The following is a 24,528-nucleotide window of genomic DNA, read 5'->3' as shown; positions in this document are numbered from 1 at the left end:
GTGGTTTTTTTAAAGACAAAAAAAAAAAAAAAAAAAAAAGGCCGGTAAGGAGATCTTAACCCTTGACTTGGTGTTGTCAGCACCATGCTCAGCCAGTGAGCAAACCGGCCATCCCTATATGGGATCCGAACCCATGGCCTTGGTGTTATCAGCACCACACTCTCCCGAGTGAGCCACGGGCCAGCCCGCAGCTTCCTTAATCCTTTGCTGCTTAGAAGTTTCTTTCACCAAATACCTTGGGTCAGCACCTTGAAGTTCCACATTCCATGAAGTTTTGGGGCATGAACAAAATGCAGCCAAATTCCTTGTTAGTTCATAGCAAGGGCGATTTTTGCTCCAGTTTCCAATAAACTCCTTCTATTTCTCTCTGGTACCTCCTTAGAATGATCTTTTCGGTCCATATTTCCATAAGCATTCTGGTCACCACCATTTTACTAGTCTCTAAAATATTTCAAACTTTCCCTGGTTTTCTTGTTTTCTAAACTCACACCAGCAGCTAGGCTTTTTCTAGCCAGCTCTTTCAAATTCTTCCAGCCTCTCCTAAACACCCAGTTCCAAAGCCACTTCCACATTTTCTAGTATTTGTTATAAGCAACATCCCACTTCTCTGGTACCAATTTTCTGTATTAGTCTGTTGCTTATAACTAAATAACTAGAACTGGGTAATTTGTAAGACAACGAAATTTGTTGCTTACAGTTTCTGAGGCTGGGAAGTCCACGGTCCAGGGAACACATCTTGTGTGGGTCTTCTTTGTCAGTGGCTTTATAGCAGCGCAGGAGTCTCATGTGGCAGAAGAGACTCTCACGTGTTCTCCTATTAAAGCCCTCAGAACCATACTCCCACCACCATTATTAAACCGTTTACTATGACATGGTCCTTCCTACAATCTAATCACCTCTTCAGGGCCCCACCTTTTAATTACCATAATAGGGTTTCCCACCCTCAGCAATTACAGTGGGGATTTAAGCTTCACTGAGGTTGGGGGGGGGTCATCAAATCTACAGCAGACATCATTTCTTTTTATAGCTGAATAATATTCCATTGTGTGTATATACCATAGTTTTTAAATCCATTCATCCACTGATAGGCATTTAGTTTGATCCCATCTTTTGGCTATTGTGAATAGTGCTGCGATGAACATGGGAGTAAAGGTGTCTTTTTGATATACTGATTTCATTTCCTTTGAGTATATACCCAGCAGTGGGATAGCAGGGTCATAAGGTAGATCTATTTTCACTTCTTTGAGGAATCTCCATACTGTTTTCCACAATGACTATAACAATTTACATTCTCACCAACGATGTATGGGGGTTCCCTTTTGAGATTAAGTTATACAAGACTGTAATTTCCATTTTGGTGCCTGGCTTGATCTCTCTCTCTCTCAGATTTCTCATTCTGGGAAAGGACAGCTGCCATGTTGTTTTAGTCTGTTTTGTATTGCTATAACCGAAATACCTGAGACTGGGTAATTTATAAAGGAAAGAGGTTTACTTGGCTTACGATTCTGGGACAACTGCATCTGGCACGGGCCTCAGGCTGCTTCTACTCATGGTGGAAAGTGGCAGACAGCCGGCGAGTACAAGCAGATCACATGGCGAGAGGAGGCAACTGCAGCTAATGTTTTTAGGCAGGGCTGGCCAGTTAGTTCAGTTGGTTAGAGCATGTTGCTGAAAACAACAAGGTCCAGGTTTTGGTCCCTATACTGGACAGCCACCAATAAAAAAAAAAATGTTTTTAGGCATAGGACAACAGGCAATGAAAAACTACAATCCCTGAGAGAAGTGAAATTTACAAAGTGAGCCCTATGATCACCCTGACTTTCTGCTTAGGAACAATTTCTCCATCTACAGTGCAGTAAACTGCAGTCCAAGTAAAGCATGGAATTGCCTCTGAGCTGAAGAGGAAGAAATCAAAGTCTTGGGCAGCCGAAGTAGCTAGAATCTGTGGAGCAGAGCACAGGAAAAGAGAAAGAAGTAATTGTGGGGTAGAGGCCCAGAAGTCTTTGGGGTGGGCAGGTTGTCCACAAGTTCTTGGCTGAGACCTGGGTTATATTTGTTCATGGTGAGACTTCAGGAAACTTACTAGAGAGTGTCTGCTATGGGATTGAAAGTGAGATAGAGATGTTAAAGATTGTGCAGTACTGAGGGGATATCAGAGGTCCAGCCCAGCCAGTGAAGAGACCTCTTTAAATGCTCTGAGGATCAAGCTAAGATACCAGAAAGGCCTCATTTAGGAGTAAGGACCATGCCCTAAAGAAGGCCTACTGAAGACCCACCCCAACAAAACCTAAAACCAAGCCCTAACAAGATCCTCAGTGGAAAGAGAATTTGGAGGTTGAGTCCCACAGGTGTAATGGGCTTGGAAAGTACCTTGGGGTTTCCACAGATCTGTCATAACACAGTTCAAAACTAAGCCTACACAAGTTCAAGGTGATTTAGCAACTGAACAAAAATTTAATATCTTTCAAAGGGAGGTAGCAGATTCCATACTCTCTACAGTATATTATCTACAATGTCCAGTATGCAGTTGTAAAATATTAGACATGCAAAGAAACAGGAAGATGTGACCCATAGTCAGGAAAAACAGCAGTCAATAAAAACTGACCTCAAGAAGGACCAGGGTTTAGCAGTCAGAGAATTTAAAGCAGCTATTATGTTCAAAGTATGTTTCAAGAACTAAAGGAAAATATGGTCTTAATGAAGAAATAGCTATGGAATCTCAGCAGAAAAATTACAACTATAAAAAAGAACCATGGAGCTGGCCAAACAAACAAACAAAAAAAAAAAAAAAATAGAAATTCTAAAACCAAAAAGCACAATACCTGAAATGTTAAATTCACTAGATGGGCTTAATAGCAATTTGGAGATGGCTGAGGACTGGGTCAGTGAATTTGAGGACAGATCAAAAGAAATTATCAAATTTGAGAAACAGAGAGGAAAAAAAATGAGAAAAAAATGAGCAAAGCCTCAGAGACCCATGGGACAGTATTGAATGGTCTAACATACATGTAATTGGAGTCCCAAAATAAGAAGATAGGAAGAATACAGCTATACTACGTATATACATATATGTGTGTGTGTGTGTGTGTGTGTATATATATATAGTTTCCCAAATTTAATTAAACATATTGATGTACAGATCCAAGAATCTCCACAAACCCCAACCATGATAAAAATGAAGAAAATCATACCTAAACATGCCTTAGTCAAACTGCTGAAAACCAAAAATAAAAAGAATATTTTTTTAAAGCATTCAGAGAGAAAAAAAGACATTACATTCTGATGAGAACTCATCAGAAACAATGGAGGCCAGAAGACAGGGGAGAAACACAGTTAAAGTATTGAAATTTTTAAAAAGTTAACCTGGCATTCTATACCAAGTGAAACATACATAAAGATGAAATAGACATTTCCAGGTAACACAGGCTGATACAAAACAAATCTATAATAATAGAAATTATATAAGTAGTCACCTGGGATGCGGAAGATAAAATTGGCTACAAAGTGACATAGAGTACTTTGTGGCATGGTGGAAAATGTTCTATATCTTGCGTGAGGTGTTGGCTGTCTGAGTTTGTACAGCTGACAAAACTTATAAAACTGAAGTTTTAAATATGTGCATTTCATATGTAAATTATATTTCAATAAGGTTGATTTTTTTTAAGTTTATGAAATATTTTTAAATGATCTTCTCCATGAAGCAATATCAAATACAGAAGATGCAGTATCATGCTATCAGGCAAGGTGATCTGGAAAATAATGCCCCTTCCCCCTTCCTGCCCCCCAAAAAAAAAAAAAAAAAAAAACCTATCAACATTTGATTTATTCTTCATTCATTTTAAGAATTAGTTCAAGAGTGACATCAGCAAAATGGCAAAGTAGGTAGCTCCAAATACCCATCTAGCCACAAAAGCATCAAAAAGACAAGGAGAAATTTAGAACCAATATTGTCACAACTCTGGAAAACTGTCCAAGGTTTACAGCAACCAAGCAAATGCCAAATCAAGAAAAAAGCAATGCTAAAGTGCTAGGGAGCTAAAATTATAAAACTCTTAGAAGAAAACACAGGGGAAAATCTTCACAACACTGAATTTGGCAATAATTTCTTGATTATGACACCAAAACAACAGGCAACAAAAGAAAAAAATTAGATAAATTAGACTTCATCAAAATTAAAAACATTTGTGCATCAAGGGACTCTATCAAGAGAGTGAAAAGACAACCCACAGAGTGGGAGAAAATATTTGTAAATCATATATCTGATAAGGGAATAATATTCAGAATATATAAAGAACTCCTACAATACAACTACAAAAAGCAAACAACCAAATTCAAAAATGGGCAAAGGGCTTAAATAGGCTTTTCTTCAAAGAATATCTACAAATGACAAATGAGATGCTCAACATCACTAGTCATTAGGGAAGTGCAAACCAAGACTACAATGAGATAATACTTTGAACCCACAAGGATGCCTATAATGAAAAAAATAGAGGTTTTGGTAAAAATATGGAGAAATTAGAACTCTCATGCATTGCTGGTGGGAACGTAAAATGATACAGTGCTTTGGAAAACAGATTGGCAGTTCTTCAAAAAGTTAAACATAGAATTACCATATGATCCAGCAATTCTATTCTAGCCATACACCCAAAATTATTGAAAGCAGAGAATCAAGCAGAATCTTATATACCCATGTTCATAGCATTATTCACAATAGCCAAAAAGGTAGAAACAACTCAATTGCCAACCAACAGATGAATGGATAAACAAAATGTGGTTTATGCATGCAATGGAATATTGTTCAACCAGACACAAAAGGACAGATATTGCATGATTCCACTGATAAGAGGTACCTACAGTAGGTAAATTCATAGAGACAGAAAGTAGGATGGAAGTTTCCAGGGGCTGGGAGGAACAGTGAATGGAGGGTTATTGCTTAACGGGTACAGAGCTAACTGTTTGGGATGTTGAAAAACTTCTGAAAGTAGATAGTGGTGATGGTGACACCATGATGTGAATGTAATTAATGCTATTGAATTATACACTTAAAATGGTTAAAATAGTAAATTTTATGTGATATATATTTTACTACAATTTTTTTTAAAACAAGGAATTAGGACAGGCTTCTAATTATAACTCAAAATTTGTTCACTATAAACTACTTTTGCTTCATTTATAAGTAAATGTCCTCGATTAGACCTTTAATATTTATTGTTAAATGTTTGCCATTAAGTGTTAAGTGACTTTCTTTCTGGTAGTAAATTTTCCCCAGGATTTTTCTGCTCTAGGTGTCACCTTGACCCTTCTCACCCTCCCCTGAGAAGGAAGTGTTCACACGGACCTGTGTGTGTCCCTACAGAGCCTCATGGAGCTGAGCACACACACCTGTAGTAAGGGACAGGGTGAGGAGGCGGGGCAGCCACGTGAGCTGGCCGCCTTAGGTGGCTGGATGTGGGCCTGGCTCTTCCTCTGGGCACTGAGGATAGGTGCCTGGCCAGAGTGCTGGCACAGCAGCCACACGGGCTCACATGGGCACACGAGCAGTCCACCATGCAGGCGTGCGAAGGCATGCAAGAGTGCCTGAGATGGAGTGTGTGTGTGTGTGTGTGTGTGTGTGTGTGGCCGACTTTGGCAGCTGTTACTCCATCCAGGTTCCATGAGGATGAGGAAGGCTTGCAAGGAGTGGGGGACCCACCTGCAAGGCTATACCTGCCCAACATCAGGCCACCAGCCAAGGAGGCCCCTCCCTGCCACAGCACCCGCCCCCCACACCTCACCTCTGCCTGACCGCAGGGAGAAGCTCAGTGTGCGCTTGACGCCCTCACAGTTGCCCGGGTCTTCATTGATGATGCCCACGTTGGTATTCCAGGTGGTCCAGTTCACTTCATCTACCCTGCACAGTGCAAGGACAGGGGGAACAGAGAGTTGGCAGCCTAAGAGCCATGCCCAGCCTCCCAGGCCGAGGACTTGGCCACACAGGCCAATTCCAAGAAACCCATAGATCACAGCTGGTGGGGGAAAACACAGAGGGGCCTGTTTTTTCGACACCATCCCTGAAGCTTTGTTCTCTGACCACACCGTGAGGCCCAGGGACTTCCAATTTTGAATTCCTGGTTCCGATCCTGCTCACTAGATGACTTCTGGACACCTCAAATTTTCCAGTATTTAATATCCGCTGCCACCAGCTGAGATCTAAGGTGGCTGCCCTGTGCCCACAGCTGAGCCCAGAGCTCCCCAAGTTTGATTCCTGCTTGGGCGTTACCTGAAACACCACCTGTAGTCGTCCTTGCCGTCAGGTGTGTAGCCCACCTGCAGCAGCTTGCCTGAGCGGAAGGCCTTTCTCATGCACTTGAGGAAGCTCTTCTCCGTGTCCAGGATGGTGATGGCTCTCTGCAGGAAGAAACAAAGGGTGGAGGGGCAGAGGGCTCATCCAGGAGCTGCCCTGACTGCCAGTGCTGGCGGCCAGGATCAACCTCTCCAGGGTCTCTCCCAGCCCCAGCCTCACAGCTGGCCCTCTGGTGCCCTCTACACTAGATCCCTTCTGCAGCCTGGAGGATGCACAGTCCATGGGAGGAGCAGTGCGGGTGCCTGCTGGGTCTGGCAGGGAAGCCCCTGGAGTGATATGGAGAGTCCTAGGCCCTTCCCAGAGGGGCTCACAAGGGGGCAACATAGCATAGTGGTTAAAAGCAGAGCCTTTCAAGAGTGAGACTGCCTGGGCTGAATCCAGGTTCTGCTACTTGCTAGCTATGTGGCCTTGAACACAGACACCCAACTTCTCTCTGCCTCAATGCCTTATCCAAAAATGGGACAGTAATAGGATACACGTCATAGGATTATCGTGAGGATTAAATGCCATCGGGTAAGTAAGACACTTAGAACAGCATCTAGCATAGGGTAAGTGCTACCTAATGAAAACAATGCTTTATTATTGCTAGTCGGGGAGGCAGATGTGGACCACATGGCTCAGAAAGATAGCTGTCAGTGTCCTGCCCCCATATTAGCTGTCTTTCCCCACCCCCGGTCCAGTCGCCAGTGCCCACCTAGACCAAGTTCCTCTGAGGTGGACATCATGTTCACTGTCTCTTTCTCTTGGGGCACCCTGCCCAAGGCCAAACTCAGCACCTGTGAACACCAACTGAGCTAATCTGACACTGTGCACAGGATGTTCCACAGAGAAACCTGCAGGAAGGGAGTCAACTGATGGAGATGCTGCTGCTTGATCCCTGGGCCTGCCTGGGCTTTCTGCCCCCTCCTCAAATCCTTCAGGGGCTCATGTGCCCAGCTATGTAAAGTAGCAGACAGAGTGGCCAACTCCCACCTTGCTGCACACCCCATCAGCCAACCCACCTGCAGCTTCCAGATGTTCTTGCTCTCCTGTGCGATCTTGTTGACAGTCTCACCCATGAGGGCAATGAGCATGTTGAGCAGGAGGATGTAGGTGAGAATCACATATGCCAGTAACAGGATGATGAAGACAGCCTTGAAGTCATAGTTCTCAGTGAACTCCAGGTCACCCATGCCAATGGTGAACTTGAACAGCTCCAGACACGTGGAGTACAGGCTGTTGTAGGAGCTGTCGGGCGGCCTGCAGCCAGGTCCCCGCCACCTGTGTGATGTGGACTCCACGGGCATAGAATTGTTCTTCCCATCTTCAATCAATGTCACCACCGCTGCAGGGCATGGGAAGGGAGGGGTGCATCTGGATCGAAGCCAAGATTCCAGGTCCCCTGACATACACCCTCCTATCTCAGGATGGGTCTGCAGCAGGAATACTGCTTAACCATGCAGGAGCTTTGTGTGAATTTTTTTTTAAAAAAGCACCCTTTCTTCAAAACTATCAGAAAATTGTCATAATATACTGGTTTTTTATAAGAACTTTATTGTCATCTGCTATTAAAATGTCAAAGTAAATATACAAATTTATATATACCATGTGAATACAGCCAACTTTGTACAATGCATGACCTGCTTAACCTTACAAGTCAGCTCTGGCTCCACACACACTTTGTCAGTCAAGCCCTGTCTACCTGTGTCCCTTAAAGGTACATTCCACAACCATGAGTGTTGAGCTGCTCAGAGCAGAACGGCCTCTTCCCACATTCTCTTTGGGTAGTGAAGTCTGGAGCCTGAAAGCTTCTATAGCAGTCCTGCACCGTGGTTACTGCATAGCAGTATCCACTAACCTCCTTTGGCCTAATTCCTTCCTGTGGTTACTGATAGGCAGGGTCTTCAGATTGTGCCAAAGCGTACACCTCTCAGGTCCCTCCTAGTCTCAGCTGCCCATCCCTTCCAGACAGAGATTCCAAAACAAACTGCAGGGTGGGAGCAGGGGAGAGTGCACCATGTGATGCATGTAACAGCAGGACTTGGAAGAGGATCAAAGCAGAGCCCTGTGCTCAAAATGTGAAATGCACATGTCAAAAGGGCACAGGAGTCAGCTTGAAGGGGCTCCCAATGATCAAATCTCAGACCATTTGAGCATCAAAATAAATGATAATGGTAAGGAACATAACCCAATGAACAAAGTGAGAAGCCATAAGGGTGGGGGAAGAATCTATGAGGCCATCCTGATGTAAATAAATAACCAACAGCGGGGGATGGAAAGCTCCTCCTGACAGCAGAATGCCAGCTAACAAACCTACAAGGAATGATGGAGCCAGACAATCATCATTTGGCAACTGTTACAGGATTAAGTGACTCAGGTAAGAATCATCAATGAATGCTAAATCTATTCAGCACGGGACAGACAGACATCATGTAACTCCGGATACAGTGCACTGAAATGCACACCTGAATCTAATCATAAGGAAATCTCAGACATACCCAAATTAAGAAACATTGTACAAAACAACTGGCATTTACTCATTAAAAATGCTAAGGTCACAAAAGATTGAGGAACTGCTCCAGATTAAAGGAGAGGAAAGAAGCGTGACAACAGAATGTAATGCATAATCTGGGATTTTCATTTCCTATAAAAGACGTCATTAGGATAATCGGTGAGATTTGAAGAAGGGTGAGAGATTAGCTGATACTGTGTATCACTATTACTTTCTTGATTTTGATAATTGTACTGTGTTTATGTAAAAGAATGTTCTTACTTAGTGGTAAAGGGTTGATCACGTCTGCAACTTACTGTGTTGTTTAAGTGCAGGGTGTGCACACTCAAGCGTACGTGTGTATGCATGTGTGCAGGGAGAGAGTGATAAAAAACGTGGTAAAATTTGGGGAATCTGGGTAAAGAGTATGGAGAAGTTTGTGCTATTTTTGTAATTTTCTTTAAGTCTGAAATAATGTCAAAGTAAAAAGTCAAAACAAAAGTAGAGCCAAAATGCAGCTATACTACAGGCGAACAGCACTCCCTACCTCAACAATCACTCAAAACGTTTGATGAATCATATTTCCAGGCTCTCGGGCTCATTTCAGTGCATGCTTTGTCCATCCACTCTGTCCCTTGCAGCCACACACCTGTCTACCCCACCTGGCTCCCCCTCACCCAGCCCCTTGCAGAGTCATCAGGAAGTGAAGGGGAGCAGAAGCCTGCCCTCCTACCAGCCCTGACCAAGCCCATTACCTGTGGAAAACCCGAACAAGAAAACGAGGTAGACAAACATGAAACGACACAGGTCTCTCAGGATCATCTGCAGGAGAGATCAGGCTTATCAGAGCCAAGTCCAGGCCCAGGGAGAAGCCAAAGGGAGAGCCAGGACTGCGTGAGGGTGGGGTTAATCTTGAGCCCATGTAGAACTGGAGAATTGGAGAACATGCAGGAGGGTTTGGTTTGGTGTTTTTCAGCTCAGATGTCATGGGAAAATCATCCAAACTTCCACCCATGTTTTGATCGGGAGAGAGGGGACCTGGTATGAAGAGGGGTCGGGTTTCAGGGAAGACCCCACACCTGGATCAAGGCCAGATTGCTTGATCCTTGGGAATGGGTTGGGAGCTACACCAGCACCTCCCCAAACAATACAGAGAGGATGGAAGGAGTTTGGGGGACAGTGCCTCACACACCTCAGGTAAACAGGGCTCTGTGGGGAACCCACATGGGCACAGGACACCCACCTTCTCGATCATGACGGCATAGATGCCCATCTGCTGGAAGCCACGAGTGTAATAGAGCATGTTCGTCCAGCCCAAGGCCAGGGAGAACACCATGGAAGCCACGTACTCCTTGCGGTGGGTGAAGTACAGCACCACGGTTCCCAGCATGAAGAGTGACTGCAAAAAGCTGAGGGCGGAGAGGCAGGAAGCTCTGTCCAGAGGCACCTGGGAGGACTGGCACCCCCACAGACAAAAGACCTCAGGCTGCATGCGCTTCTCCTCTGAGGCCCAGACCGCAGGCCAGGGTGAGAGCGAGGGCAGGGCTGTCCTGCTTCCATTAGCCCATGCATTCTCAGGGGGAGCAATGCTGCCCCCAAGGGGCAAAACTTAGTTGGAGGAGTGCAAAATCTTATTCTCTTCATGTGTATAGAGCACAGACATAAATATAGTTCATACACAGATATACCTTATATTTGTGTTTTTAAAACTTCATGGGGGGCCAATTAGGAAAAAGACTGAGAAACCGTACTGTAGCCCCAACAACCTTCCTGCTCAGTCCCCAGGTATAAGAGCCTCACAGGACAGCAGATAATCTAGCAGCCCTAGGCCTGTGAGGACGGGCAAGCCATGCTCTCCTGAAAAACCACAGGTAGGGCCTGCTGGCCACACCCTCAAACTGAGGAGCAGAGCCAGAGAAAATGTCCCTCAGCTCCTTAGTCCAGCAAGGGGTATCCAAGTGTACCCTGGACAGGGTGGCGGACATCTGGATGACCCTACAACAGGGTCTGCTCAATGGTCCCTTCTTAACTTATTCATCCCAGGTCCCCTTGTTCATCATGGCCTCCTCCAGAAAGTCCCCTAGCCGCATTTGCATTGTAGATCACACTGACCACCTCACCTCGCATTTGTGTGAGACAACCCAGCAAAAAGCCACCACCGTGCTGATGTGAATCTACTGAAAATTGATACCTATAAACTGGCTCATCAACTGGAGTCCATTTTCTAATTCTGCTGCAAAGAAAAACCATCCTCAGCATCTGCAGAACCCCGAGCCAAAATGAGAACTGACACCAGCTGAAATAGGTAAAGGGTTGTCTCTGGCAACAAATGGGGTCCCCACATGTGAATTTTGGGAGCTGGAAAGAAGTGGACAAATGGAAAGGGACTCAGCAGACCTAAGAAAGCCAAATCCGAAGCCCGCTGTGGGGAAAGCTGAGAACCAACCCTTTTAATTAAAGAGCTTTGAAAGGCTTAGAGACTCTTGGAAAGAAGGTGAAAAGGGGTCTAAAATAAGGAAGAGTGGAGGTTTTGTCTCTGAAGAAGATAAAACAGAGGGTGTTTGGACCCAGGTTCATCCAGCACCAGTGACAGCATTGGTGTTTTACTAAAAGCAGAGAGATTGTGTGATTTTATGTAATGCAGATCACAGAAAGCCCACTCACTTCTCAGAAAACTGGCAGCCAGACTTCTTACCCCCAAGTACAAGAATGAGAAAATGCTCTCTATGAAATCTGAAAAACCCAGGAAAGACTCAAATAGACTGACTCCGGGAATTCTCCAATAAATGGTTTATCTAGATCAGCCAACAGTGAAGCTCAAAATGGATCAGCCCCATCTACATATCAAGAGCTTCCAAGCAGCTTTTCAGTCCCCCATTCTTAATCATAGCAGACATCAAGGATTTACAGATATTCTGAGGACAGTGTCTAACATAAAAGAGAAAAAGAATGGGAAACAACTTGGAGAAAAGAAAAACTATACAAAAAGAAGAAAAACTTTCAAAAACGATTGTAATAGCCTCACAGAGACAAAAGAAGACATTGAATCCATGAAACAAGAATAAAGTGCTATAAATAAGGAATACAGAGAATTTTTAAAACAGCATTTAGAAATTAAAAACATGACATCAAAAATAATAAACTCAGTAGAGAGGTTGGACCTAATTCGACCCTCTCAGAAAGTAAAGTCAAAGATCAAGAGATAGAACAAGTAAGGAAATAAAAGAAAACTAGTTCAGGGCTATTTCAAGAGGTTCAATATACAAATCATAGGAGTTCCAGAAGAGAGATAAAGAAATAATTCAAGAAAATTTTCCAAAACTAAAGAACATAAATTTCCAGATTAAAAGAGCTCACTAAATGCTAAGAACATTGGAATAAAAACAAACGCACACAGGGCTGGCCAATTCATCAGTTGTTTAGAGTGTGGTATTATAACAACACCAAGGTCAAGAGTTTGGATCCCCATACCAGCAAGCCACCCGCCCCCCCTAAAAAACACATAAAAATACATCATTAAGTTTCAGAACACTAGGAACAAAAAGAAGATACTATACATTTACAAAGAGGAAAACCAAAGCAGATCTTAAAAGAGGATCCAAAATCAGAATGGTTTTATCTATAATACTGGAACCAAGGAAACAACGGAGAAATGTCTTGGAGTTTTTCAAAGAATTTTATGCCCAACCAAATTATCAACCAAAGGTGATGATATAATAGAGATATTTTCAGACGTGCAATATTTTAAAGAAATTTTACACCCCTTTTCCTACCATGTGCCTTTTCACTTTGGTTCAATATGTCTTCCCCCAAAACAAGGAAGTCAATCAGGAAAGAGGAAGACACAGGGTTCAACAAATAAGAGATCCACGTCAGGAGAGAAGTGATAGGGATCCCCAAGGTGTTAGTGAAGGAATGACGCCTGTGCACAAGGGAGAGATGGGACTCAAGATTCAGCTACACTGAAAACTGTCCTCACCGTGCCCTGTACCATTATATCATCTTTTTCACCAGATGAAAATATTGAAGGATGCACTCAAATAAAACAGGGGGAAAAAAGCCAAAAAACAGGAAGATATAAGAAAGAGACAGGAACTCTAACGTGGGGGAAAGCAATGACAATTCACAGGCTGGCAGCTAAGCAGCAGGCCTACAGATCAACTAGCCCAGTAAGAAAGAGGAGACAGGGCTCCAGCAGGAAATCCCTCCAGAAAAAAAAAGGGGGGGGCGGGGGGAGATCTGATCATGTAAGTCATGTGATTGGTTTTGAGGGAAATTGTCCTGAGAGGCTTTGGGAGGTTTGGGAAGAATTAGCAGTAAGTGCAAGAAAACTCAACAAGTGAAACAAAAGGCAATTATTAACTTTTGAAGAAACAAAAAAAGAAAAGAAATAATACAGAATGTCGTGAAGCTCCACTGTGAAACATGTTTGCAGCAGCATAAGAATGTAAATACTGAGTACTATGAAAACAAAAAATTATGACATAGCTACATAGGAAGGATGGAGAAGGGGAAGCAGAAGTGAAGGCAGTACAAAGATGGTAAACCCCATCTACAGATGTGTAAATGTCAGAGGAAAGAGCTCAAAGAATGGAAAGTGTCCTAGGAAGAGGGATTGCAGGGAATGGGAAGGGTGGGGACAAGAAACTCCTACATTTGATTATTCGAGTTTACTGGAATAACACTATGTAGGAAAACATAGCTTCTCTTAGGCAAGTCCATGTTGTGCTAACCCTATAGACCCTGCCCCCTGAGTTTGCCCTTTGGGGTTAAGTATAGGAATCTCAAGAGTAGGGGTAAAGGATGGAGCTTGTGAGCCTTAGGGACAAGCCAGCTGCAATGGGATTAGAAATCAAATCATCGCTCTTGCCAGGAATGAAGTGAGAGGCCCCAGGAATGAGGGAAACACAGGGATCAGAATAGAGGCCAAGAGTGGAGACCCCAGGAGACTGGCCTCTCCCTATCTGAAAGTCCCCTGTGCATGCTGGGGTGTGGAGGATCCAGGTGATTTTATGAAGGAAGGGGTTCCCTGTGACACACACATTGTTCTCTAACTGGTTTTGCTTATCTGTCTTTTCCTTAAGCAGGAGTTTCTCAAGCAGGAGTGATTCTGGCACCCACCCCACACCAAAGTGGGGGCCATTGGCAATATCTGGAGACATTTTTGATTGTCATGAACAGGGGCAGGGGGGAGCACTACTGGCACCTAGTGGGTAGAGGCCGGTGATACCGCTAAATATTCTACAATGCACAGGACAGCACCCCACACACACAACTGAGAATTACCCAATCCAAAATGTCAATAGTGCTGACGTTGAGAAACCCTGCCCTAAAGATCGGAAATTCCTCGAAGGCAGGAACCATGTCTATTTCATCTCAGTATTTCGGTGCCAACCCAGTGAATGGCAGATGGATGGACAAATGGATGGAAAACGTGAACAAGCATACACCTGACTCAGACTAGAAGTCACATGAGCCCATGGCACAGTTTGTCAACCCCCGGCACCCAGTACATGTCCGGCCCAGAGTGGTCCTCAGTAGTCATCACCCAACAAGTACCTACTGAGTGCCTCCACCATTCCTTCAACATGACTACTGAGGTCCTACTATGTGCTGGGCCCAGCATAAGTGACATAATGAGAAAGAACTGATTGCTGTCACCAAAAAGGCACAAGAGTCAAAGTGTCACTCACAAAAGCATCTCGCTGTAGCTGTCCACAAACAAGGTCTTCATTGAGGGCCGCCTCTGCAGGAAATATTGGATCTGCAGGTAAACAATCAGAGGAAGATCCCAGGAAATTTTAGATGTGGCTGAATGGTGAGCACCCAGAATGCTTCCTAAATGCACCATGTTTGGACACTGGAGTGCATGAAAGAGATTCAGAAAAGGCTGGACAGCACCGGTCAGGCTACAGGGGTAATGTTATGTGATGTGGTCAGGACAGATTTTTAAAAATACAGAGTGCAGGGCCGGCCCGGTGGCACACTGCTACAGTGCACCGCTTGGGAGCGAGGTGGCACTCCCACCGAGGGTTCGGATCCCACATACAGACCGGCCGCTCACTGGCTGAGCGAGGTGCGGGTGCAACACCGAGGGTTGCGATCCCATTGCCGGTCCCGGTCCGGTACGGGCGCAACACTGAGGGTTGCGATCCGTTGCCGGTCACGAAAAAAGACAAAAAGGAAAAAAAAAAAAATACAGAGTGCAGTTACAACTACACCTAGAAGAAAATACAGGAAGGAGAATCACCAAAGTGTTATCGATTGCTGTGACTGAATGATGGGCTAACTGGTGCTTTTTCTTGATTTTCCTTAAGTAAGCTCTAGAATAAAACTTATTTTAACCAGCCTCCACCGGGCTCGCTTACCAGATTAACCACTGGCGCCTGGGAGGTCCTCTCAGGACACCCACACACTTCTGCTCCCTCCCACAGGTTAACTTTGTGTTTGCCAAGAGGGCTTTTATGACAGCTTCACTTGCTCCTGTGGCTTTGCACTTTATTGTAATGTAACTATGAGTGTGAAAAGAAAAACAGTTGTTTCTGTGGAGACAAAGTCCAACAATTTTGAAAGACTCCATAAAGATGAGTCACACACACGTACACAAAAATTGGATGTAGCTTAGACCAGAAAGATTGGGGGGTTAAAAATCACAATTATCTCCAATTCCACATTCAGCTCTCTTTGTACACATCTAAGTTCTCACTTGTGTAAAGAAGCTAAAACGAGAATCATAAACCACACGTTACAGATACGGTTTTTGGAAAAAGGGTAATGTAAAATTCCAAACAGTGGTTCCACATTCAGAGAAAAGAATGTTCCTACATTAGAAGAATGGCCAAGCGATGTGCATGTAAGAGTTTTTAGTTAAAATAAAATGGTTCCAGTCAGTGAATACAAAATACTAGAGAAATAGGAAGAATGGGATCTAGTGTTCTAAAGTAATATAGGGAGACCACAGTCAACAAAGTACTGCGTATCTTTGAGTAGCTAGTTGAGATGATGTTGAATGTCCCCAACACAAAGTGACAAACATTTGAGGTGATGGATATACTAAGCACCCAGATGTGATCATTGCACACACTATGAATGTACCCAAATATCATATTGTACTCCGTAAATGTATACAATTATCATGGGCCAATTAAGAAAAATAAATTTAAGGGGCCGGCCCAGTGGCGCACTGCTACAGTGCACCGCTTGGGAGCGCAGCGGCGCTCCCACCGAGGGTTCGGAACCCACATACAGAACGGCCGCTCACTGGCTGAGCGAGGTGCGGGTGCAACACCGAGGGTTGCGATCCCATTGCCGGTCCCGGTCCGGTACGGGCGCGACACTGAGGGTTGCGATCCGTTGCCGGTCACGAAAAAAGACAAAAAGGAGGAAAAAAAAGAAAAAAGAAAAATAAATTTAAAAGAGAGAAAAAAAGAGAAATAGAAAGTAGAATAGTGGTTACCAGAGGCAGGGAAAGGGAGAGGGTGGAAAAATGTTGGTACAAAGTTACAAAGTTACAAGTAAATAGGAAGAAAAAGCTCTGGTGCCCCAGGGTGACAACAGCTAATAATATTGTATTGTATATTTCAAGATAGCCAGAAAAGAGGATCTTGAATGTTATAACCAAAAAGAAGTGATAAGTGTTTAGGTGATGATAGATAGGCTAACTATTCTGATTAAGTCATTATACACTATGTGCAGGTCTTGAAACAACAAATTGTACCCTGTAAACATGTACAATAAAAAAATAAATTTAAAACATTTAAGATTTAAAAATATAAAATGGTACCAGTACACACGTAGGTTTCCTTCATTGTCCTGAGCTCTAACAGACTTGTGGTTAATTCAACAACTACCAGTCATGATCCTGTCACTTGAGAAGCTTCCGCCCTAATTCTGTAATTAAACATTACATTCAGAGGGAAGGCTCACTGTGGAGAGCCCTGTCTATTCTCAAGCTTGACTGCTCTGTGCCCGTGGGGACACCCTGGACCTTGGGGATGCACTGGGAAGACCCCCCATCCCCCAGCCAAGAATGCCTGATGAGCTCCCATCTTCCCCTGTGCATTTCTCAGCTCCTCAAGCAGGGCTGGTCAGTGTTCGATTAACAAAATGTGAGTGAACAGTGAGTGATTCTTTTGGCTTTTTGTTTTGGTGATGATGGAAACTCAGTGTGGGAAGGAATGCTTACCCCTCGGAAAAAAAAGTAGACTCCCCCTGCCACAGACAGAATCTCTCCAGCAACTCGGAAATAGTCTCCAACGGTGTTCTTCAGCTTAAAGGGAGGCTGCAAGATGCAGAGAGGTTGGGGACCCCATTCACTCACTCGTTCACCCATTCATTCATTCAACAAATATTTACCAGGTGCCAAACCGTGCAATTAAGACCCAGGTCCTCTGTGGGACCTGATTCTCCAAAGTGGCAGCCTCCAGGGGCCAAGCAGAGCATCCTTACACTGCAGTGCTGTCTCCCAGGCAATGTCCCTGCCTGGAGCTCCCTGCTTGGCTGGAAGCAAGGGGATGGGATAGGTGGAGGTGCACTTAGAAACCCAATGCCCCATGAATCCTGCTCTCCCACAGCCCTTGCTGAGCACCTGGTTTCCAAGGAGTGTCAGGGTTTCCCACAGATGATGGCAGGAAAGACTGTCCCCCACACACCTATGGGTATAGTCCTTGTGTTTCAGCCACTGTTTTCTAGAGTAAGTTACCATCAGTGTTTTGGAAGCACTAGCTTCTCTTATTAGCACATTTCTCTTTTCTCTTCAAATGAAGTCATTAGATGACCTTAACAAGTGGATAGAAATCAGGTTTTACTTAACTATAAAGTTGAGCTTTTAAGCCAAATTTGCAAGCAAGGAGCCCTGGAAATAATGGCATCAGTTAAGCACCCTGGTAATCGAACGAGAAGGACTCAATTCAGAAACTCAATTGAGTCCATGATTCCTGCCAGAGAAAAGAGTCTGGTCTTAAGCTGATTTGATGGATGGCCCAAGACCTGGCATGAAAGTGCTCAAAAGTATAAGTGCAGGGAATGGACAGTGGGTCAGCGAGTGACCACAAGAGGGCAGGCAAGCTGGATGGCAATGGGTTCGGGGCTTACACCATCCCATGTCCCTGTGGACACCCAGGCCAGGGGTGAGCTGCTCCCTGAGCTGTCCTTCCTGCATCCCTTCTAACCGAGTACTCCTCCTTTGCAATCAGGGACCTCACTGACCACACACTCAGCTCCCAGGACCACAAAGCTAAAGGAGAGGGGCAGAGAACAGGAAAGGGGACAGGGCACCCAGGCAGCCTGAGAGGGGGAAGACTGATCACAGGGAAACAAGGCTCTCCAGGAGATCCTTCCACCTCTCCAGCGAGCCGGGAAGGAGTTCAGGGCAGGGCCTGGGCCTGGGGGAGGTCTTATGGGAAAGTCTACAGCCTCCTGTCCCCTGCCAAAGCTAAGCTCTGGCTGCGCACCAAGCCATCCACAGGCCTGTAGTAGGCTGCCGTGGTGAAGATGATCATATACAAGCAGTAGACGAAGAAGTTGAAGTAGAAAATGCGCTTGACAAGTCTGTCCCACTTGTCCTGCAGGAGTCGGTTCAGCGGCTCCACCAGAAGCATGTCGTGGCGATTCTAAGGGGAGCAAAAGAGAAGTGAGACTCCTCCCAGCAGGAGCCCCCTTGCATCAGCCCATGGTGCTCCCCACACCCATGAACCATCCAGGGACACAACGCTTTGGCCCAGGGAGCAGCCGAAGGTTGCGGGAGGGCTGAACCAGCAGGCAGCTCTGCAATGGCTGGCTGTGTGATCCAGACCTCAGCCTCAGTGTCCCTGTGGGTACAGTAAATGGGGATGAACTTGGACACGCCCCAAGGGCTCACTTAAGGGGCCCACAGTGTTGCCCAACATTGTATGCCCATTACCTCTAATAACTCACTCCCGAGAGCCTATTCCCACAATAACGGAAGAAGCTGGCACAGGCAGAGCCTGACACGAGGCCACTCAGGGAAGGGCTGGGGGCAGGCAGGAAGGAGCCTCTGGATTCCTCATTTCTCACATGTCCAGCCCTGACTCAGACAGGGGTGGCAATCATCTGTGCATGAGATGTGATGGAAACCTGGGGGCCTCTCCTGCAGTGGGTGGGCCCAGTGCCTGGATACCATATCACAAGTATGCTCTGGGGCAAAAGCCTCATATCCAGGAGATCTTTATTGAAGTTCAACTATCCCTAGGATGGATGAACCAAAATCAGATCACCCCAGCCTCTCTCGGGCCACACTCCACACTTGAGCTCCCCCAGTGAGGCTCCTGTTCAGGGTCTTCTTGAATACCTTTGGGAAGCTCTCTGCTGCCTCCAGAAGCCTATGGAGAAGTGCTAATTGTAGGGGAGAGATATTCTTTGGAGTAAAGTTGGTCTTCTCTGCCTTAGTGGCCCAGGACAAGTCCACGCTCCCAGCCTCTGAGAGTCCTTGGGGACATGAAGATGTCAGTTATGGCCCTAGAGCCTTCTCTTCTCCAAGTCAAACACCTCAGTCCTTTGGGGGGCCATTTCCTATCTGGACCACACCCCAGGAACACTTGCATCCATGATTTACTCAGAGACTGAGATTCAGCACAGCAGCCCAGGAGGGGGCTGACAGGCAGAGCAAGCCAGGCCTCCCGCTCCCCTGGACTCTGCTCCTGTAAATACAATCTCTGACCTGCGAGGTATTGTGGCAGCCCCTCACTGCTGACAGCACAGACTCCAGCCCCTAAGTCTTCCTTTAGGAGCTCAGAGTGGCTCCTTAGAAAGAAGGGACAGGTAAGATAGCCTTTCAAAGCAGTGGTGGCAGGATGGACTATTCATAAGTAGCATTGAGACCTTCATTTGGAGGCAAAATAATTAAGTAATATACTACCTCACACTTACACAAAAATAAATTCTAGATAAAGTGCCCAACATAAGATACCTACAAAGGAGCTTGAGGAAAATATGGAAGGATATGTGGGTAATCTTGAAGTGCAAAAGGCTCTCCTAAGACACACGTCACAGAAGAAATAAAAGAAAAAGGCTAACCAATTATCAAAATGAAAACCTTTTATAAGCAAATGAAACTGTAAATAAAGTTGAAAGGCAAGATACAGACTGGGAGAAAATAAAATATTTGCAACACGTGCAATAAAGAAAGGGTGAATTCATTCTGTAAAGAGAATATCTACAAACCAAGAAGGATGAGATAAACAGTTCAGCAGAATAAATGGCAAAGGATAATAGGTAGGAAACCCAGCAGAGAAGTATGAAAGGTTGATAAACACACAAAAACATGTTTAAGTTCACAGTAATCGAGAAAATGAATGGCTGGTCAGATAGCTCATTTGGTTAGAGTGGGGTGTTGTGACACCAAGGTCAAGGGTTCGGATCCACATACTGGCCAGTTGCCAAAAAAAAAAAGTGAAAATTAAGACATCAATGAAATAGCATTTTGGGCTCCATGGATTTAAACTAGTTTAAAAAAGAAAAGGTTGGTAATATTCAGGTTGGCAAAGATATGGGTAGTTATGTATCCACTGGTGGTGGACATGTACATTGATTCAGTAGCTGTTAAAATATTAAGTGAACATACTTTTTGATTTACCAAATGCAATTCCAAATATGCTTCATTGAAAAATTCTCAAACCCAGGCCAAGTGGCCTGCAGTACTACGGTAGCAAAAAACTGGAAATAACTTGAATGTCCTTCTATGGCCACTTACTCCCCACCTCTACTATGCAATTTTTTTTAATGGGGAAGACCCATATGGACTGATATTAAACTATCTACAGGACATGCCAGTAAGAGAAAAACCTGGTTGTTCTACATTATGTATAGTATGATCTCTTTTATGTACACAAAATGAAACTACACATTTTCATATGGTATAAAAGGAGGGTTCTTTTTATCTATGTACTTCTGAAAGGTTTCCATTTTTGTGGGAATATAAATAATATTGTTTGGATGCTGAGGAAGACATTCAGAAGGAATGGATGGGGAGCTGAGGCTGCAGGGCATGGGCTCCGGGCAGTGGGTTTTCACTGCTGAGAGCCGGACCAGGGGTGGGGCTGGGGTGCAGAGGACCAGCCCTGGCCACTCACAGGGGTCTCACTGCTGCTGTAGGCGATCACCTCCAGCACCGAGTTCCTCTCGCAAGTGTCAATGCAGGACAGGTCGTACAGCGAAGAGTGTACGGGCCCGTAGGCCCACTCGGTGAACTTCCGGGACAGGTGCCTGCACTCGGGCTCCTGGATCTCCCTCTGCAGAATATAGGCCAAGACCTGCCACCAGGGTACAAGAGCCTGTTAGAGGCCGGCCCGGGGCCCAGCCGCAGGCTGTATCCCACGTGGGCCACCAGCTCTGCTCAGTGAACAACTCTACTTCCCAGCCCAGTGGGAGACGTCACCCACGCCCCAGATGAGCCCCCAACCCCTCCCGACCACCATCAAGATCAACCTTCCCGCGGCCTCTGATTCCAGCTGTAGCCACATCGGGCCCATCACCCCTAGGCCCTACCACTACCATCCCATGGTGAAGGACAGAGGTGGTCCATTCTAGAAAACCTCAAGCCAGAAGGAAAAAAATAAAATAAATAAAGTTGAAAAAACAAAACCAAGGTCCTAAAGCCAGGCTCCTCCTTCTAATAGGCTCACTATGAGCAAAGGTAAGCTTCCAGAATCCCCTGGTACTGAGAAGCCCCCTCCCCTTCAATGCCCAGCAGCCCCAACCCCGCCATTGCCTTCCCCTGTCATCATCCACAGGATGTTGATTTAGTTTGGGACTGCCCTACCTCAGCTGTCCTCTTAGGACCCTCTCTGTGACCCAAAAATCTTTCCTGCCATGAAAAACACCAACAGCTTCTTTTTCTGTTTCACCCTAGTCCCAACTCACCCCCATCCCTATTAGGCCTCACGTCTGGCTTAACATCAGCACAGCCAGGTTGAGCAACTTTCCCCCCCTTTACCCCTCTCCCCTTTCCCTTTTCAACTCTGGGAACCGAGCAGCGAAATCCCTCTCCTGGGAAGGGGTACACGTGACCATGACCATCAGAGGAATGTCTTGTGGGCTGCGGTGGCCGGCTTCAGGCTGGAGCACTTTGCACTGATACCGGAACGACGCTAATCAGAAGCCTATGCCCTAACCGACCAGGTGTTAGCAGACTACAAGGGCTGTGTCACCTTGCGTACCTCTGATTTCAAAATGGCACATTACTCCGCCAGAACCCTCAAAGGCTTATAAACTCCTGTGTTCCTTTGTTCGGGGGAATCGATCTGGCTCAATCTCCCCTCCACGTTAGTGGGATAAAGCTTTTTGGCTGAAATAGCACCTGGCTTGGGTCTCTCTCTCTCTCTCCCTTTTCTCCATCTCGCCAAACCTAACAATCCCCAGGCCCCAACACCTCCCACACCCTTGTGTCCTGCTGGTCTTATGGAGAATTGGAAATCAGAAATGGCCACATCTCCATACCGGGTTCTGCCTAGCTGCTCACAACTCCTCTCACTTATTCTAGCAGCCATGCACGCTGGTGTGACAGAATCAGAGCCCTGCCAGGCACACACAGTGGGGCAGGTGTCCTCTCCCACAACACCCTCACTGAGTGACACCTCCAGCTCAGGGCCGAAGCCCCCTCTCCTACCCCAATCTTCCCGCTCCCAGCAGCCAGGGCCAGCGGCGTGAGCCCCTTCTTGTTGGTGAGCTCCTCCAGCTTCAGTGTGGGGTGCAGCTTGGCCCCCAGGATCAGAATCTCGTTGTACATGCTTGTCACAAACTTGGTGTTGTCAGCTGTGTTGTCAGCCACTTCCACCAATGCGTGCAGCACGGTGTTGCCCACCGAGTCCCTGGCGCTGATGTCTGCTGGCTGCCAGGAGTTCTGCAGCAGGAACTTCACGATGGCCAGCTGGTTGGTGCATGCAGCCAGGGACAGAGGCAGCTCACCTGCAGCCAACAAAGGGCCCGCGATGGGCTTGGGCAGGAGACTGGGCTCGTCCCTGAACCACCAGGCTTCCCACCCCCTCTATCTCTGCCCCAAACCTCCCCTTAGCAAAAGTGAAAAAGCCAAGTGTCTGCTACATGGTCTCCCTACCAAAGTAGAAGCCAGGCCGCCCTTTGGTTTTCTTAAAGAAGTCCCCATTGGCTGCAGCCTGGACGTCTGCTCCATTCTCCACCAGCAGGGTCACCAACGCCATGTTCCGCCTCTCGATGGCAATGTGCAGCGCCGTCTGGCCTGTGGAGGATGTGCACCATCAGCTTTGTGATCATTGTCCTGCAGGGCTTCCTGCCTGGGCAGAAAGCGCCCAGATGCCCCCCCACCATAGGAGGCCAGGCCAGAGCTCCTGAGGCAGGAGTAGAGACCCCTGGGAATGGGGGATACCAGATCGGAAGCTAGAGAAGTCAGAATTGCCAAGGGGCAAGGAACAATAGCAGAGAAGGAGGCCAGAGGCTGTTCTATCAAGGGACAGGGACCACTAAGTTAGCAGGGGTAATAGAGGGACCTTCCAGGGCCAAGAGAAGAGACAGTAGGAGGGGGAAGCAGGGACCATCAGAACCAGGAGAAACCAGGCCCGCACATGGGGAGGCAAGGACTCCCCCTCCCCTACCCCCCATCCAGGACCAGGAGACACCAACACAGTGGCTGGGACAGGGAGTAAGTAGCTCAGAGGCGTAAGGAGGCCCCAGGTAGGACCATGCCCTGTTGGTGGCAGGTGTGCTGTGGGCTGCGGCACGCCCGGCCCTGCCGCCCTCCCCACCCTTGTAGTAGCTGTCCGTGTAGCTGGCGTTGACGAAGTCCTTCAGGCTGTCCGTCTGCCGGGCGATCTCCAGGAGCAGGGGGATGGTGGTGTTCTGCCCGTCGTGCAGGTTGAGCATGGCCTTCAGCAGACAGGTCTTCCCCGTCTCGGGGTCTGAGAGACAAAGTGAGGTCAGAGCGGGCCAGGGCGGGCCAGGGCGGGCCCCCACCCCAGCACCCCGGGAACCCAGCTGTCTTGGGGCCACCTTTGAACTCGCTGTCTGTGAGATGTTTCTTGCTCCTCTGCAGGAAGAGCAGCAGGCTCTCCAGCTCCTGGCAGTTATTCTGAGCAACGGCTTCAAAGATCCGCCTGCGATCGTAGAGCTTCAGGGGCTTCTCAGCGCCAGCAGTGACTGAGTCCTGGGACAGCTGACTGGGGACCGAAACACCCTCGTCTCATACCCTGGTCTCCCCTGAGCCCTGAGGCCTTCAGAGCTTGTCAAAAGAACATGACTAAATTCTGAGGCAAACCAAAAGGGAATAAAACACAACACGCAAAAGCCACCCCTCGGTCTATGTGACCATCCAGGAAACCAACATAACAGGAACAGTGGGGCACATGTATCCCCATTCTGTCCCCACCCTGTCCGTAGGTGCCATCTAGAAAGTCTCTGCCACTGCCACCTCCTCTATGCCCAGACCAGCAACTTCTCTGGCTGCTCAGGAGCGGGGGCCCAGGAGGCAGTACCCTGTAGGTCACTGGTTTGGGTGGTCCCTGCTAAGTGAAAAAGTGTCCTCCCACTGCCCCAGAAGTCAGCTAGCCTGTGTGCCCTCCCTGCCCTGCCTTGGAGGATGCAGGAGGGCTGGTGAGCTCCTCACTGGAGCTGTTTTGTACTCTCTGTCTGAAAGCCTCATGGCCTGAAGCTTTTAGACTTAAAGTCTAAGGGTTTGGGGCTGGTGAGCATTCCAGGCAAGGAACCTAGATATCAGCCACAGCTAGGA

At 46.6% G+C, this 24,528-nt stretch overlaps 1 protein-coding gene across 1 annotated transcript in view; it reads right to left on the bottom strand.

Moving 5' to 3' along the window:
• TRPV1 (transient receptor potential cation channel, subfamily V, member 1) overlaps positions 1-24,528 on the bottom strand; it is a 30,821-nt gene that overhangs the window by 5,803 nt on the left and 490 nt on the right. Inside the window, 13 exon segments of the mRNA XM_008568852.1 lie at positions 5,775-5,890; positions 6,260-6,387; positions 7,345-7,667; positions 9,569-9,635; positions 10,057-10,222; positions 14,507-14,577; positions 16,999-17,094; positions 18,266-18,424; positions 20,903-21,082; positions 22,438-22,736; positions 22,885-23,025; positions 23,549-23,701; positions 23,793-23,955. Of these exon segments, the coding sequence (XP_008567074.1) occupies positions 5,775-5,890; positions 6,260-6,387; positions 7,345-7,667; positions 9,569-9,635; positions 10,057-10,222; positions 14,507-14,577; positions 16,999-17,094; positions 18,266-18,424; positions 20,903-21,082; positions 22,438-22,736; positions 22,885-23,025; positions 23,549-23,701; positions 23,793-23,955 (2,062 nt within the window).

Source organism: Galeopterus variegatus, unplaced genomic scaffold, assembly GCF_000696425.1.
Source record: "Galeopterus variegatus unplaced genomic scaffold, G_variegatus-3.0.2 Scaffold25, whole genome shotgun sequence".
Taxonomy (NCBI): Eukaryota; Metazoa; Chordata; class Mammalia; order Dermoptera; family Cynocephalidae; genus Galeopterus; species Galeopterus variegatus.
Note: the sequence above shows the minus strand (reverse complement) of the source record. Positions and strands in the feature narration are given on the sequence as shown.